Source organism: Phyllobates terribilis, unplaced genomic scaffold, assembly GCF_046119375.1.
Source record: "Phyllobates terribilis strain yellow unplaced genomic scaffold, ASM4611937v1 Scaffold_1__5_contigs__length_1240528914, whole genome shotgun sequence".
Taxonomy (NCBI): domain Eukaryota; kingdom Metazoa; phylum Chordata; class Amphibia; order Anura; family Dendrobatidae; genus Phyllobates; species Phyllobates terribilis.
In genome coordinates, this window is record NW_027362761.1 from 255562688 (window position 1) to 255579287 (window position 16600).

Sequence of the window (16600 nt, forward strand, 5' to 3'; positions counted from 1 at the left end):
CATAGAAAGAGGAAGTTGAGTCCTCCAATAAAAAATGAGAGGCGGGGTTTATGGTTAAAAACGTCACCCTGGAAATAAAGCTGACCAATTAGGATTAGGTATGAGCGAATCAGGCTTTCTATCGCTCGCCGACGCTCGGTGACGTCACCAGGGTGCACGTTGCTAAGGCGAAGGCGGGTGGGGGAGGAGCAGGGTTCATTGTGTGACACAGGCTGCTCACAGCACGTATGGAAGCCTTTGTAAAGGCGGGAAATCTGGAGGAAATATTCCGCCACTCTCAGTTCTTAATCCAGTCATGTTTTTTTGGGAAAAGTCCTCTCAAATATTACACATAGAAGCAACAGGGCTCATACATATGGCCATGTGGTTAGAATGGGATTGTAATGCAGCACGTACAGAAACGGGTGACTGCTGGGCTGTACCTCAGGATGGCTGTGGTTTCTTAAAGAGGTTTTTCCCTCAGACGATGTAAAACCCTGTAGCACGAGGGATGACACGGGAAGGCCACTCGTGTACGGGCTTGGTGTGCATGAAAGCTGGCCAGTGATGGCCAGGGGCTTACTAGTCTGGTCACATATCTCCCTACCCTCAGGGCGAGTTCAGAAGGGCATATTATACGGCCGTGCACTGCCGACAGCACATATATCCATTATAGGCGCTGCACACGGACCAACAGTCTGATTGGAAAAGACTACAGCGTGTGACAATCTGGTCCAAGTTATGGACCAGACTAGTTTATGTCAATGGCCGTCAGCCCCTGCACTCAGTTAAAGTCGGCCTTAGGCCAGTTTTACACGTCCGTACGTCACGGTACCGGAGATATCCGTGTCCGCGTGTGCCGCATCAGGAACACCACCGACGCCTGGGAATCAGCGCTACAGTTAGCGCTGTTCCCAAGTGCTGAACGCTGCCCTCATGGTTCCCGGCCAGCGCTGCCATCAGCACCAGCAGGGACAATGATGAGAGTAGTAGTGTCTGCTTCTGCAGTGTCCCTGTGTAAAAGTAAGAATAAAATCCTTATACTCACCTGTCCGGAGATGTCCCCGCTGTAATCCTCTGACGACGGGGAGAATAAGTTGCTCCAGCGAGCGGCCCCGGAGCTGCGCTTAAGTGAGTGACAGGACTCAGCTCCGGGCCCCGCTCGCTGGAGCTGCTCATTCTCCCCGGCATCAGAGGATTACAGCGGGGACATCTCCGGACAGGTGAGTATGGATTTTATTATTTTATAATTATTTTTACAGAGGGACACTGCAGGAGAAGACTACTACTACCCTCATCATTGTCCCTGCTGGTGCTGATCGCAGCGCCGGCAGTTACCATGATGAGGGCAGTGTTCAGCACCCGGCGCTTGGGGACAGCGCTACCTGTACACTGATTCCTAGGCGCCGGTCCGTGTCACTGATGACACACAGATGTCATCCGTGTGTGTTCAGCGTGAGACACTTTTGTGCACCGTTCATCCGCAAAAAAATGGATACGTCAGCGTGTGGAGACATACTGACATGTGCGCAGACCCATAGATTTGAATGGGTCTGCGTGTGTCAGTGTCTCCACACATACCGGAAACACGGACATTTGAAAGAGCCCTTAGGCTGTGTTCACACAAGCATATAAAGAAAGTCTGATTTTCATCCAGAAAAAAATGGATTATTTCTAAAGGGAATCTGTCACCAAGTTTTGGCTGCGAGCAGCATAATGTAGAGACAGAGATCCTGATTCCAGTCATGTTGATAAATCACAGTTTAATCAGTAGAGGACTAGTAAACCTGCTGCCAGGTAGTAAAACCATGCCCAGACCATTTGGCAGTTTCCTTTCTACACTGGGCAAACATAGGCAAAAAGCTGCCATCAGTGGTGTGGGCTGGGTTATACAGAGCTCAGCATTCAGGGAACTGATAGATCTGCAGCAGATAAAACAGTGATTGTATCAAAATGGCAGCAAGCAGCTCAGTAAGTGATGCATCACTGGAATCAGGGTCTCTGCCCCTATGTTATGCTCCTCTCAGATGATGTAATAAAAACATGGTGACAGATTCCCTTTAATTTGTATTGTCATTCATATATCCATTGTTTTCATCCATATGGCATCTGTTTTTATACATCAGCAGTTAGTAAAATTTACAAGACCATAAACAGTTTCCTATTTTAATAATGGCAATATATCTGTAAAAATCTGATGCTTTATGGTTCATTCATATGGGATCCGATTTTCGGGTGCACCCATAGACCCCAATACATCATAGCCTTCGCACCTGTTTTTTTGCATAGTTTTGTTTGCACCCAATTCATTTATTTGTGCTCATCTGTTTTTTTTTATGGGCAGAGTTTAGCAGTTCCAGGTGTATTCGCCTGATTCATCAATTGCAACTTTTTAATCATTGCAAAATTTGGCACAGCTCTACTCCAGTCTCCCCGTGGTGTATTTTTGAGTGTGTCAGTATTTTTTAATGGAATTTTGCAAAGTGTGGAACTATTGGCACAAAAAAGTCTCACAGCTCAATGCAGAAAAAAAGATAATTTTTGACTTTGCACCAAATTCATGAATCACGTGTTACATTTTGAAGAATGTAGCACCAAAAATGGCAACTAATATCACAAGACAAAAAAACTAGGAAAGTCACTTAAAAAAACTCTGCAAATTAATTGGGCCATAACCTTGAACAGGCAAGTCTCATTTGAAATATGGAAGGAAATGCTGCATGCAGCAATTTTTGTTCACGAGAACACTCGATCTGTGTAAACAAACGGTCATCTGAACAGAACTATAGAATATCATTGGTGCAGCTGACTCGCCCCCTGGGCCGTGGGGCACGCGGATCCGGGCGATAGGGGAACGATGGGGGTAGTAGTAGTGGCGGCCCGGTCCCGCGGCTCAGGGTGGTCAGGCCAATGGTAGTCTGCTATGCACTCCAAATAATGTCCGACTACGCCACCCGTGGATTGCGGTTATTAGGAACCGCCGCTGCAAGGCAGTCCGCTGGGGCTGATGATGGGTGCAGCTGAGGTGATGTGACTCCCCACGGGACGAGTGCAGCCCCAGGGCAGTGTAGTGGATGTTGGGAGTGATGGTGGTGCGAGTCCCGGTGCTGATAGTGCTGGAAGCGCGAAGGAGCACACAGACAACAAGTTACAGTCCAGGGTCTTTACTCACAGTTCGTTTGTTCCAGGTCACTTCGGCCAGCAGTGACCACCTGAGCCGTGCTGCGTCCACCAGGTGAGGGGCTCAGTCAACTCCCAGGCAGTTCAGGAGCATGGCACAGGACCCCCTTTTATCCTTTCTCTGGCCTACCTCACCAGTGACCCACTCTTGTCCAGCTGCCGCGGACCTGTGCGGTTAAACGTGGGCCTCGTTCTCCGCTGTCCTATATGGTGCCTTCCTAGCAGGTTTGATGAGGTGTCGCACCAATATATGATCATGATGACCGGTCTTTGGCTGAGGGTAGTTTCTCCTCCACCAACTTGGGATCCGGTACCCTTAATCTGCCTGACCCTTCACCCTGGATTCTCGTAGGTTCTTAGGGTCCCTTCCACCTTCTTGTTCCTGAGCCCTTCTGTTTCTCTCTCTTCTCCTTCTCTCCTGTTCTGTCTTCTCCTCCTTCCCTTGGCCTCTTCTCCAGGCCCACTTCTCCTTCTCCTCTCAGGCTCTGGCCTCTTCTCTAGGCCTGCCTCTGGAGCAGCACTCAGCCTGAGCTGCTGCTCCCTGTCAGCTCTCCTCTCCTCACAGACTGAACACTGTTCTAAGATGGTGCCCACCTTTTATACCTCCTTCTAGCCATGAGCCCAGGTGACCAGCAACCAATGAGCTCCTACCTACGCTCAGGAACCAACCCCTATCTGCCCCTACAGCACTGGGTGTTCCACCCCCCTCCCCACTCCAGGCAGGGACATAGTCGGTCGTGCCTGCACTTCTGTCTAGTGGGAGCACCGTTGAGCTGTCCCTCGGAAATGGGGTGTGTGTGCTGTATGCAGCCAACTGAGCCCTGGTCCATACTCCATCCTTACCCGGGAGTGGAATATCACACCTCTGGTCTGAGGTGCAATACCCCTGTAGCGGCCGAACCCTCGGGGCGCTACACAGCCTGTTTGAGGCCAGCCTTCTTCATGGACAGCACTGAGAACCAAATTGTTACGATACTGGCGTAGTACTGCTGGAAACCAGTGGCCGAAGGAGCTCAAGCAGGAACAGCAAGCGGTAGTAGAAGTTCTTGGATAAAGCAAAGGAGTTGTAGGAAACAATCCGTAGATGAATTAGAACAGTCTGGGTAAGAATGTTCAGGAGCTGGTGAGAAACTACGCTAACAGCTAGACACAATATTCAAGCAATGAGTAAGAGATCCATGTGGCTTTAAGTAGGCCCAAACAGGAAACAAGATGGATTCTGTAGGTTCAGAATCTGTATTTGTAAAGGGCAATTGCAGAACACAACAGCATCCTCCAGTGGTAAGGAGTACAACAGCAGCACAATTATTAAGGTGAACAATAGCAGCCACTAGTGGTCGAACTGTAGAAAGACAACAGTAATTCTGACACAAATACAGTTGCGTGAATGTAGCCTTAGGCCCCATTTATACATCCGCCTGTCAAGTACGAATGCTAACGGTGGTTTTCATGGATAGAACATGTGCCCATTATAATCTATGGAGCTGTTCACATGTCTGTGATTTTTCTGCAAACCAAGTATCCATAAAAAAAATTCAAAACACGTTCGTGATCAGTGTCACCAGTCAAAATTATGCATACAATTTTATTGGTCTGTGTGTTGTCTGAGAAAAAAGCAGACAGCACTAGGTCTTGCCACATGGATGTCTTAAATCAAGGTTGTGGAGTCGGTGTCCATTTTGGTGGAGTCGGTATGAAACAGACCGACTCCGACTCCTAAAATATATAATAAATTGGGCACAGTAGTACAATGCAGAATATGCTGTAAATGTTTTCACAAGAATTTGGGAAAGTTATGAAATGTCTCATAAATGTCTGTTCCTTATCTATGGATCTCAGCTTTTAGTTGAGATGAATCTGTGCTGCTCAGTAGTGAGTCGAGGAGTCGGAAGTCAGGGAAATTGAGCAGTCAGAGTAGGTAGTTTGGCTTACTGACTCCACAACCCTGGTTGAATACAGCCTTTGTTGCTGCTTCACTGAAGCATAATACGTATATTTTGCTGCTTGCGCATGTGCTTACGGTGGATGCGCTCAGGCTCTGTTCAGTGCCTGCAAGGAAGCAGGCACAGCGAAAGACAGCTGAGAAAGGAATTACATGGGTAAACCACTTAACTGCCATCATCTTTTGCTTTATGAATCCCGAGACTGCCAGACAGTAATGTCTACATCATTGGTCCCCAACCTGTGGCTCACAAGCCTATAATTTGGGGCTCCCGGCTGTCTGCCAGCTTGGTGCATTAGCACCATGTCTATCAAACAGCTATGAACAGCGGGATCTCAGCTGGTGACTTTTGTGAGTAGTCCCAATTGCGGCTTGTCATTGGGGACCATGGGGGACGGATTACCAAGCGTTTCCCAAGTGTTTACGCTGCGTACATTCCGCAGCATAAACACTTGGAAAATGCTTCGTGGGCACGCAGCCTAAGCCTAACATGCACAAGATGTCTTTTTAACTTCCACACACCCCTCGAGTTTAAGGCCATGTGCCCACGTAGCGTTTTTGCGGCCGCGAAAACGCTTGAAAAACCGTCTGCCATGCAAAGCAATGTGAATTCAGATGTGCTGTGCACATGATGCGCTAATTAGCGCGCCAAATTCGCATTGCGTTGCAAAACGCAGCATGACCATTTCTACCACGATTACGCTGCAAATTCGCGGCCATTGAGGAACCTTTAAAACGCAGCAAACCCGCAGGTACAGTACAGACCAAAAGTTTGGACACACCTTCTCATTTAAAGATTTTTCTCTATTTTCATGACTATGAAAATTGTACATTCACACTGTCATCAAAACAAAAGGTGGCTACGTTGAAGAACCTAGAATATAAGACATATTTTCAGTTGTTTCACACTTTTTTTGTAAAGTATATAATTCCACATGTGTTAATTTATAGTTTTGATGCCTTCAGTGTGAATGTACAATTTTCATAGTCATGAAAATACAGAAAAATCTATAAATGAGGTGTGTCCAAACTTTTGGCCTGTATTGTATATGTGGATTTGCTGTGTTTCAATTAAATTCAATGGCCGCGAATTTGCAGCGTAATCGCGGTGCGTGTGGTACCCAGGATGAAGAGGAGACTACAACTCCTCTTCATCCCGGCTACCACGCGGTGAAAAAAAGAAATAAAAAAGTTAAAAATAAAAAAAACCTGTATACTCCCCTCTCCGGTCTGCTCCCGGCGGTTTCCTCTCTCTTCGGCGTCCCACGGTGTAATTGCAGGACCTGCGGTGACGTCATTTAGTCAGCTGATGGTCACGCGACCGCTGATGTCAGCGGTCAGGTGATGGTCGCGTGACCATCAGCTGACTAAATGACGTCACCGCAGGTCCTGCCAGTACACCGCGGGACGCCGAGGAGAGAGGATCGCCGTCGGGAGGAGACTGGAGAGGTGAGGATACAGGATTTTTTTATTTTTAACTTTTTAATTCTTTTTTTTTTTTTTTACTATAGATTTACTATAGATGCAGCAGTTAAAGCATTTAAGTTGGTCACACAATATAAATCCATGCCAGTTGCATAGATTTATATTTTGTGACCAACTTGTCAAGCACTTTTCCAAGTGATGCTCAAAATCGCTTGAAAAAGTGCTTGAATAAATGCATGCGAAAACGCATGTAAAAACGCTGAAAAAACGCTTCTCTCTGGCAGGAAAAACGAATGTAAATTTGCATGCGTTTTTCTCTGCCAGAGAGAGGCAAAAACGCTCTGCATCAAATCTGCTATGTGGGCACATAGCCTAACAGGAGGAAGATACTGAAAATGATGTTTTGATTTTCCCATATGCTGAAGATTTATGAACCTTAATAAATCTGCCTGTTTTGCCCTGAGAAACTACATGCCTGTGTGAACGCTGCAGAGTACCAAAGATACTGAATCCCCACGACATATACAGTTAGGTCCATATATATTTGGACAGAGACAACATTTTTCTAATTTTGGTTCTAGATATTACCACAATGAATTTTAAATAAAACAATTCAGATGCAGTTGAAGTTCAGACTTTCAGCTTTCATTTGAGGGTATCCACATTAAAATGGGATGAAGGGATTAGGAGTTTCAGAATTATTCGGAAGAAAAAGACTCAGGATATATAACCATGCACACCCAATGTTGGAAAAGTGAAAAAAATCTTTATTACATGATTACATTTAGACAACAAAAGAAAAATTTTTTAAAAGCATTTAAAACAGACAAAAACATGTGCAATCTTCATATGGGGGAAAGAAAATAAGTAAATAAAAAATATATGGAAGAATAATTACCTGCTGGCACCAGAGACCCTACGCGTTACGCTGCTCAGACGCAGCTTCATCAGGGGTATTTTTTTTTATTTACTTATTTTCTTGACTTGACCACTCAGGAATGCCTGGCTTGTTATTTATATGTGGATCAACTGTGCCACGTCATATATGACTTTGGTGACACAATCTGGCCAATACCTCTAAAATATGGGCCCCCATTGCCAATAGACCATCTCTCCTACTCATTCCTTGATTCACTTATATTATTTAGGGGGGTTTGCTTTGTCATAAACACATATTTTGACTGGTTATGCTGTGCTATTTATAGCCAGGGTTGCTTAGTTGGTCTACATTAATCGAATGTTATGTAAGTGATGTAAAATATACCTGTGGCACATAACATAGTGGGGTTTATTGCTATTTTTATGCATATTATCATGAATTCCCCCATATGAAGATTGCACATGTTTTTGTCTGTTTTAAATGCTTTTAAAAATTTTTTCTTTTGTTGTCTAAATGTAATCATGTAATAAAGATTTTTTTCACTTTTCCAACATTGGGTGTGCATGGTTATATATCCTGAGTCTTTTTCTTCCGAATTATTTTGTGTCTTTACATCAGGTTACTGTAGCACCCCTTTCTATTTGTGATTATTATTCCCCAGCAGTGCCCACTTTTTCTTTTTGTGTGATTAGGAGTTTCAGCTCCTTAACATGTGCCACACTGTTTTAAAGGGACCAAAAGTAATTGGACAGATTAAATAATTGTAAATAAAATGTTCATTTCTAGTACTTGGTTGAAAACTCTTTGTTGGCAATGACTGCCTGAAGTCTTGAACTCATGGACATCACCAGACGCTGTGTTTCCTCCTTTTTGATGCTCTGCCAGGCCTTCACTGTGGTGGTTTGTTTGTGGGCCTTTCTGTCTGAAGTTTAGACTTTAACAAGTGAAATGCATGCTCAATTGGGTTGAGATCAGGTGACTGACTTGGCCATTCAAGAATATTCCACTTCTTTGCTTTAATAAACTCCTGGGTTGCTTTGGCTTTATGTTTTGGGTCATTGTCCATCTGTAGTATGAAACGACGACCAATCAGTTTGGCTGCATTTTGCTGGATCTGAGCACACAGTATGGCTCTGAATACATCAGAATTCAATCAGCTGCTTCTGTCCTTTGTCACATCATCAATAAACACTAGTTACCCAGTGCCACTGGCAGCCATGCATGCCCAAGCCATCACACTGCCTCCGCCGTGTTTTACAGATGATGTGGTATGCTTTGGATCATGAGCTGTACCACGCCTTCGCCATACTTTTCTCTTTCCATCATTCTGGTAGAGGTTAATCTTGGTTTCATCTGTCCAAAGAATGTTCTTCCAGAACTGTGCTGGCTTTTTTAGATGTTTTTTAGCAAAGTCCAGTCTAGCCTTTTTATTCTTGATGCTTATGAGTGGCTTGCACCGTGCAGTGAACCCTCTGTATTTACTTTCATGCAGTCTTCTCTTTATGGTAGATTTGGATATTGATACGCCTACCTCCTAGAGAGTGTTGTTCACTTGGTTGGCTGTTGTGAAGGGGTTTCTCTTAACCATGGAGATTATTCTGTGATCATCCACCACTGTTGTCTTCCGTGGGCGCCCAGGTCTTTTTGCATTGATGAGTTCACCAGTGCTTTCTTTCTTTCTCAGGATGTACCAAACTGTAGATTTTACCACTCCCAATATTGTAGCAATTTCTCGGATGGGTTTTTTCTGTTTTTGCAGCTTAAGGATGGCTTGTTTCACCTGCATGGAGAGCTCCTTTGACCGCATGTTTACTTCACAGCAAAACCTTCCAAATGCAAGCACCACACCTCAAATCAATTCCAGGCCTTTTATCTGCTTAATTGAGAATGACATAATGAAGCGATTGCCCACACCTGTCCATGAAATAGCCTTGGAGTCAATTGTCCAATTACTTTTGGTCCCTTTAAAAACAGGGTGGCACATGTTAAGGAGCTGAAACTCCTAAACCCTTCATCCAATTTTAATGTGGATACCCTCAAATGAAAGTTGAAAGTCTGAACTTCAACTGCATCTGAATTGTTTGGTTTAAAATTCATTGTGGTAATGTCTAGAACCAAAATTAGAAAAATGTTGTCTCTGTCCAAATATATATGGACCTAACTGTATGTACAGTGCAGACCAAAAGTTTGGACACACCTTCTCATTTAAAGATTTTTCTGTATTTTCTTGACTATGAAAATTGTACATTCACACTGAAGGCATTAAAACTATGAATTAACACATGTGGAATTACATACTTAACAAAAAAGTGTGAAACAACTGAAAATATGTCTTATATTCTAGGTTCTTCAAAGTAGCCACCGTTTGCTTTGATGACTGCTTTGCACACTCTTGGCATTCTCTTGATGAGCTTCAAGAGGTAGTCACCAGAAATGGTCTTCCAACAATCTTGAAGGAGTTCCCAGAGATGCTTAGCACTTGTTGGCACTTTTGCCTTCATTCTGCGGTCCAGCTCACCCCAAACCATCTTGATTGGGGTCTCTGAAAGAAAGGGGTAATGAAACTGAACTGAAAGAAAGGGGTAATTTGGTTTTGGGAGTGGAGACCTCACTGGATTTTATTTTTTGGGGGTGGCGGGGGCGGGTTGGAGACATGTCACTTTTCAAGAGCCTATTTCATACCAATAATGTGGAAACCCCGTATATTTCCAATGAAAGATGACGGACCTGAGGTGGGGCTTGAATTTTTGTGGGATAAGCAGGTTTTTATTCGTAGCATTTTGGGATACATAACATTTTTTCATTGCGTTTAGTATAAGACTAGGATCACATTTTTTGTGATTTTTGTGTGATTCTACGATGAGCATTTAAGTCAGGGTTTCCAACTGAATTCCCCAAAGATGTGATTCAGACAAATTCCCTGATGGAACCACTCATTATTATGAGGCAGATGGAGTCACTTTGCCTTGGCCTCGGTTTTGCATCTATTCCAGTGGTATTCGTCCTTTTAGGCACACAACTGTCATTGACCACTTTTCTGTGCGCTAGAAATATCCCTAAAATGCCAGTATACCAGAGGCAAAGAGGCCAAACAGCCCAAAGCAAAGTGACTCCATCGGCTTCATAATAGTGAAGGGTTCCATTACGTGTTTTGTCTGAATCACATTTTAGGGATTTACACTTTACACGGAAACTCTGAGGTAAGTGTTCAGCATAGGGCACAAGATAAATGTGAATACAGTATTATTCTGACTTTTGGGGGGCAGAATGAAAAACAGCAATTCACAAATAGTTTTTTTTTTTTATGGCCTACTCTGTGTGGTATAAGTAACTAGAAGGCTTTATTCTTCAGGTCAGTGTGATTACAGCAATACCAGATTTATATTGGGTTTTATATTATATATATATATCTACAGTACAGACCAAAAGTTTGGACACACCTTCTCATTTAAAGATTTTTCTGTATTTTCATGACTATGAAAATTGTATATTCACACTGAAGGCATCAAAACTATGAATTAACACATGTGGAATTATATACTTATCAAAAAAGTGTGAAACAACTGAAAATATGTCTTATATTCTAGGTTCTTCAAAGTAGCCACCTTTTGCTTTCATGAATGCTTTGCACACTCTTGGCATTCTCTTGATGAGCTTCAAGAGGTAGTCACCGGAAATGGTCTTCCAACAATCTTGAAGGAGTTCCCAGAGATGCTTAGCACTTGTTGGCCCTTTTGCCTTCACTCTGCGGTCCAGCTCTCCCCAAACCATCTCGATTGGGTTCAGGTCTGGTGACTGTGGAGGCCAGATTATCTGGAGTAGCACCCCATCACTCTCCTTCTTGGTCAAATAGCCCTTACACAGCCTGTAGGTGTGTCTGGGGTCATTGTCCTGTTGAAAAATAATTTATGGTCCAACTAAACGCAAACCGGATGGAATAGCATGCCGCTGCAAGATGCTGTGGTAGCCATGCTGGTTCAGTATGCCTTCTATTTTGAATAAATCCCCAACAGTGTCAGCAGCAAAGCCCCCCCACACCATCACACCTCCTCCTCCATGCTTCACGGTGGGAACCAGGCATGTAGAGTCCATCCGTTCACCTTTTCTGCATCGCACAAAGACACGGTGGTTGGAACCAAAGATCTCAAATTTGGACTCATCAGACCAAAGCACAGATTTCCACTGGTCTAATGTCCATTCCTTGTGTTCTTTAGCCCAAACAAGTCTCTTCTGCTTGTTGCCTGTCCTTAGCAGTGGTTTCCTAGCAGCTATTTTACCATGAAGGCCTGCTGCACAAAGTCTCCTCTTAACAGTTGTTGTAGAGATGTGTCTGCTGCTAGAACTCTGTGTGGCATTGACCTGGTCTCTAATCTGAGCTGCTGTTAACCTGCAATTTCTGAGGCTGGTGACTCGGATAAACTTATCCTCAGAAGCAGAGGTGACTCTTGGTCTTCCTTTCCTGCGGCGGTCCTCATGTGAGCCAGTTTCTTTGTAGCGCTTGATGGTTTTTGCAACTGCACTTGGGGACGCTTTCAAAGTTTGCCCAATTTTTCGAACTAACTGACCTTCATTTCTTAAAGTAATGATGGCCACTCGTTTTTCTTTACTTAGCTGCTTTTATCTTGCCATAATACAAATTCTAACAGTCTATTCAGTAGGACTATCAGCTGTGTATCCACCAGACTTCTGCACAACACAACTGATGGTCCCAACCCCATTTATAAGGCAAGAAATCCCACTTATTAAACCTGACAGGGCACACCTGTGAAGTGAAAACCATTTCCGGTGACTACCTCTTGAAGCTCATCAAGAGAATGCCAAGAGTGTGCAAAGCAGTCATCAAAGCAAAAGATGGCTACTTTGAAGAACCTAGAATATAAGACATATTTTCAGTTTTTTCACACTTTCTTGTTAACTATATAATTCCACATGTGTTAATTCATAGTTCTGATGCCTTCAGTGTGAATGTTCAATTTTCATAGTCAAGAAAATACAGAAAAATCTTTAAATGAGAAGGTGTGTCCAAACTTTTGGTCTGTACTGTATATATATATATATAACCGCAATTTACTCCCACATGTTTGGCATTGGTGAAATGGGCTGATTAAAAATTTATGGGGTGCGTTTCTCCAAAAGCAGAAGCTGGGCACAATGTATGGGCATAAAATTTGGTACATCTGCAAGTCTCCTGAAAAAAGCATGGCATGGAAGTTGCAGAGTGAAAACACCTATAGAGCTAAAATAGTCATTGCAGCCGTAAACAAATTAATTTCGAGGTGTAATTCTACAATTGGGAATTTTTTACTGTTCCTGTACCTTGGGGGCTCTGCAAATGTCGCTTACAAAATATTGTAGCAAAATCTGTGCTGCAAAATTTAGAAGGTAGTGCTCCTACCTTCTAAATCCTTCTGTGTGGCCAAACAATAATTTCTGACAACATATCGTGTACTGTGAGGTCCACTTCCACCTATTAACCCTTCTGCAAATTAAAAATTTGCAGTTAATAAAATATTCATTTTTACAGTTAACTTGTTATACCGTATTTCCATGGCCCAATGTTACAAAATTCTTTGAGGCACCTGTAGGTTCAAAATACTCACTACATCTCTAGACTCAGATGATTCCTTGAGCACTGAAGTTTCCAAAATGGCTCAATGTTTTTTTTTTTTTTTTTGCTGTTCTAGCACCTCATTTCCAGCATTACATTACATTTTAAAATGTAATTTTTTGTTTTCACATCTAAATGTGAATCACCTGTGAGTTCAAAATGCTCAACACACCCTAGATAAATTCCTTGAGGGGTCTAGTTTCCTAAATGGGGTCACTTGTTGAGGTTTTGACATGCTAAGGGCTCTAAAAGTGCAATATGGCATCAAAATTCTATTCCAGCTAAATTTGCTCTCCAGAATCAAATAGTGCCCTTTCCAAGCCCTGCCATGTGCCCAAATGTTTGTTTTTGACCACATATGGGGTATCATTGCGTTCTGGAGAAATAACGTAACTAATTATGGAGTCTATTTTTCCTGTTACCCCTTGTTAAAATTACAAATTTGGGGCTAAAACAACATTTCACTGGAAAAAATGTAATTCTTCAGTTTCATGGCTAGACTGCAAAAAAAGTCGCCAATGCTTTGTTGATTTAATAATTTTAGAGTTCCAATCATCCTCTGGCATTAACATCAGCAGAAAAACTTCACCTGGAGCTTCATGGCATGGGTTTCCATTGCCAAGCAACTGAATACAAGCTTTACATCACCATGCACAATGCCATGTGTTGATGGAGTGATGTAAAGCATGCTGCCACCAGACCCAGTATAAGTGGAAATGTTCTCAGCATTGATGAATCACACTTACGTTTGACAGTGTGATGGATGAATTTGGGTTTGGCCAACGCTAAAAGAACATTACTTGCCTGACTGCATCATGCCAACTGGTTTGGTGTTGGAGCACTAATGCTCCAATGTTTTTCAGGGGTTCACCTAGGTCCATTAGTTCAAGTGAAATAAACTGTACTTAAATCAAATTTTGAATAACTGAATGGTAAATGTGAACATGAGAAACATAAAATATGTTATCAGAGAATTCTGCATTTTTTCCCACTTATGAGCCACTCTTTCCCCTCCAATTTGTCACTTGCTCTGAAAAAAAAGCTAAACTCTTTCTTTTGCAGGATATTAGACATACCTGGCTAGAAATAGTGTAATCCCTTTATATACACACAGGACATATTATTCTGAAGTTGTTTGAAATTACAATTACCCTTTAATGCTTTAGCATACCAACACATTTTGAACAATTGTAGCTTCCAAATTTTGGGGAAGGCCCTATTCTGTTCTAACATGACTGTACCTCAGTACACAAGTTCCATAAAGGTATGATTGGGTTAGTTTGGTTTGGAACAACTTGACAGGCTCATACAGAGCTTTTACCTCAGCTTCGTTGTACACCTTTGGATTAAATTAGTGTGGAAATCGTGAGCCAAACCCTCTCATCCAACATCAGGGCCTGACCTTACAAATGCTCTTCTAGATGAATGGGCAAAAATTCCCACAGACAAACACCAAAATCGTGTAGAAAGCCTTCGCAGAAGAGTGGAAGTTGTTATAGCTGTAAAGGGGTGACCAACTCCATATTATTGGATTTAGAATGGGAGGTCATAAAAGCACCTGAAGGTGTAATGTGTAGGTGACCTAATACATTTATCCATATACTGTATAGTAAAGAAGCAAAATATATAAACTCTGTTGATTTTATACAGTGCAAGTGTTGATTATGAACGTTTTAATTTACTAACAGCTTTCCACAAAGCATTTTTCATTTCTTTGTTTCTTAGGCTATAGATCATCGGGTTTAGAAGGGGGACTACAACAGAATAAAATACTGAGACCACTTTGTCAACTGGTGAGGAATTTTTAGCTTTTGGCCGTATATACATGAAAATAACTGTACCAAAAAATATGCCAACAACTGCTATATGAGAAGCACAAGTTGAAAATGCTTTTTGGCGACCAAGAGAAGAGGGTATTCTCAAGATGGTAGTAACTACTGAAACATAGGACATAAAAGTAAAAAAGAAGCAGCCAAGAATTACTGTCCAAGCTACGGCAGAAAATATAATCTCATTTAGCCAGGTGTCAGTGCAAGACAACTGTAACAAAGGGCTGAAATCGCAGAAGAAGTGGTCAATTATATTTGGTCCACAGAAGTTTAGCCGCGACATCATAGCAGCTGGCAAAGAGATTGATGAGCAACCTGCAATCCAAGATGTTGCTGCCAGCTTACAGCAGGTGGATCTGCACATAAGGTTGTTGTATCTTAAAGGGTAGCAAATGGCTAAGAAACGATCATAAGCCATTATAGCTAATAAAAAATGTTGTGTGGCTCCAAGAAAGAACAAAAAATAAAATTGGGAAATACAACCAGTAGAGGAGATTGTTTTATTTCCAGTTCCTAAATCTTTAAGCATCCTGGGAACAGTGACAGTAGTATACCACATTTCTAGAAAAGAAAAGTTTCCAATGAAGAAGTACATGGGTTTGTGAAGTGATCTCTGGGATGTCACGAGGGTGATGATAAGAAGGTTGGACACCAGAGTCATTGAGTAGATAATTAGGAACAAAATGAATAAAAATAGTTGAGTATGCCTGCCAAGAGAGAAGCCCCGGAGAATGAAATTTGACACAGAGCTGTGATTAGTATTCATTTTTGTTCACCACATATCTTGATGTTAAAGTTCTGCAAAAGCAACAAGAATTGACGAAAAAACTCAATAACTCAAGAAGTTAGGCAAATTATGAAAATGTATGAAGAAATATATGTCATAGTATATTCTTTTTATATGAAAAATTTATGACAAATATTTGTTGCAATAAAACAATTTTGTCATAGTGAAAACACAGCAATCAGTTGTGGTTTGGAACTTAATTGCTCAATTATTACTTTTCTGTAGTACATACCCTCTTTCAAATAGTGAGAAATGAAAAAGCTCTTATTTTTGTTAGTTTTAGAAGATTTATGCTATATTTGACCTTATATCTGGGACTCCAGTTGAAAAATATGGTTGCCCTTTGTCCAAACCCTATTTGAATTTACTTTTATTTATTCATGTTTTTCAATAAAAGAGGAGATAGGGAGTGTTAACTCATTTAGAGAAAATGATTTATTAATCTTTTCGATCTGTTGACTTAAAAATTATTGCCGAAAGTTAATTAAAACAAAGAGATGGCCAATAGTCTATAAATATATGGTGATGTAATTGTCTATAAAATATGTAAAACAGAAGGATCTGACAAATTGACACTAGTTAACACATACATGGTATTGAATTTGTAATTGCTGAACAATTTGTGGAATTATCTACTAATGCGGTTCCCAAAGAATTATGACACACTGAGAGCTGAAAAAGGCCACAAAAACTTACTTGCACTTTTATTAAGGCTTTATTTATATTCTTGATATTGTACATTTGGGTCATTTGATTTTTGGAGTTTATAGTGGGCCTTAAAAAAGTGAGGTTACTGCACTTTTTTTTCTTTACACAGATAGTATCTGAGCTGGAGATTACATTTATATAGCTTCCCATTTGCTGTGTGTCCATGTTCGGGACCCGGTCCTACTCGGCCCTTATTCACACTGACGTCACTATAACGCATGGTAAGGTTTTAATACTAAAGGTTAGATGCACTTTTACTTAT

General features: G+C 41.9%; 1 protein-coding gene across 1 annotated transcript; it reads right to left on the minus strand.

The window, feature by feature from the left end:
* Positions 1–14676: 14676 nt before the first annotated feature.
* LOC141256702 (olfactory receptor 11L1-like) lies at positions 14677–15609 on the minus strand. Its single transcript, XM_073671192.1, has one exon. It carries the CDS (start codon positions 15607–15609, stop codon positions 14677–14679), a length of 933 nt encoding a protein of 310 aa, XP_073527293.1.
* Positions 15610–16600: the final 991 nt, after the last annotated feature.

Coding starts and splice junctions, on each gene's coding strand:
- LOC141256702 (XM_073671192.1), bottom strand. CDS start 15,609: ATGAATACTAATCACAGCTCTGTGTCAAATTTCATTCTCCGGGGCTTC.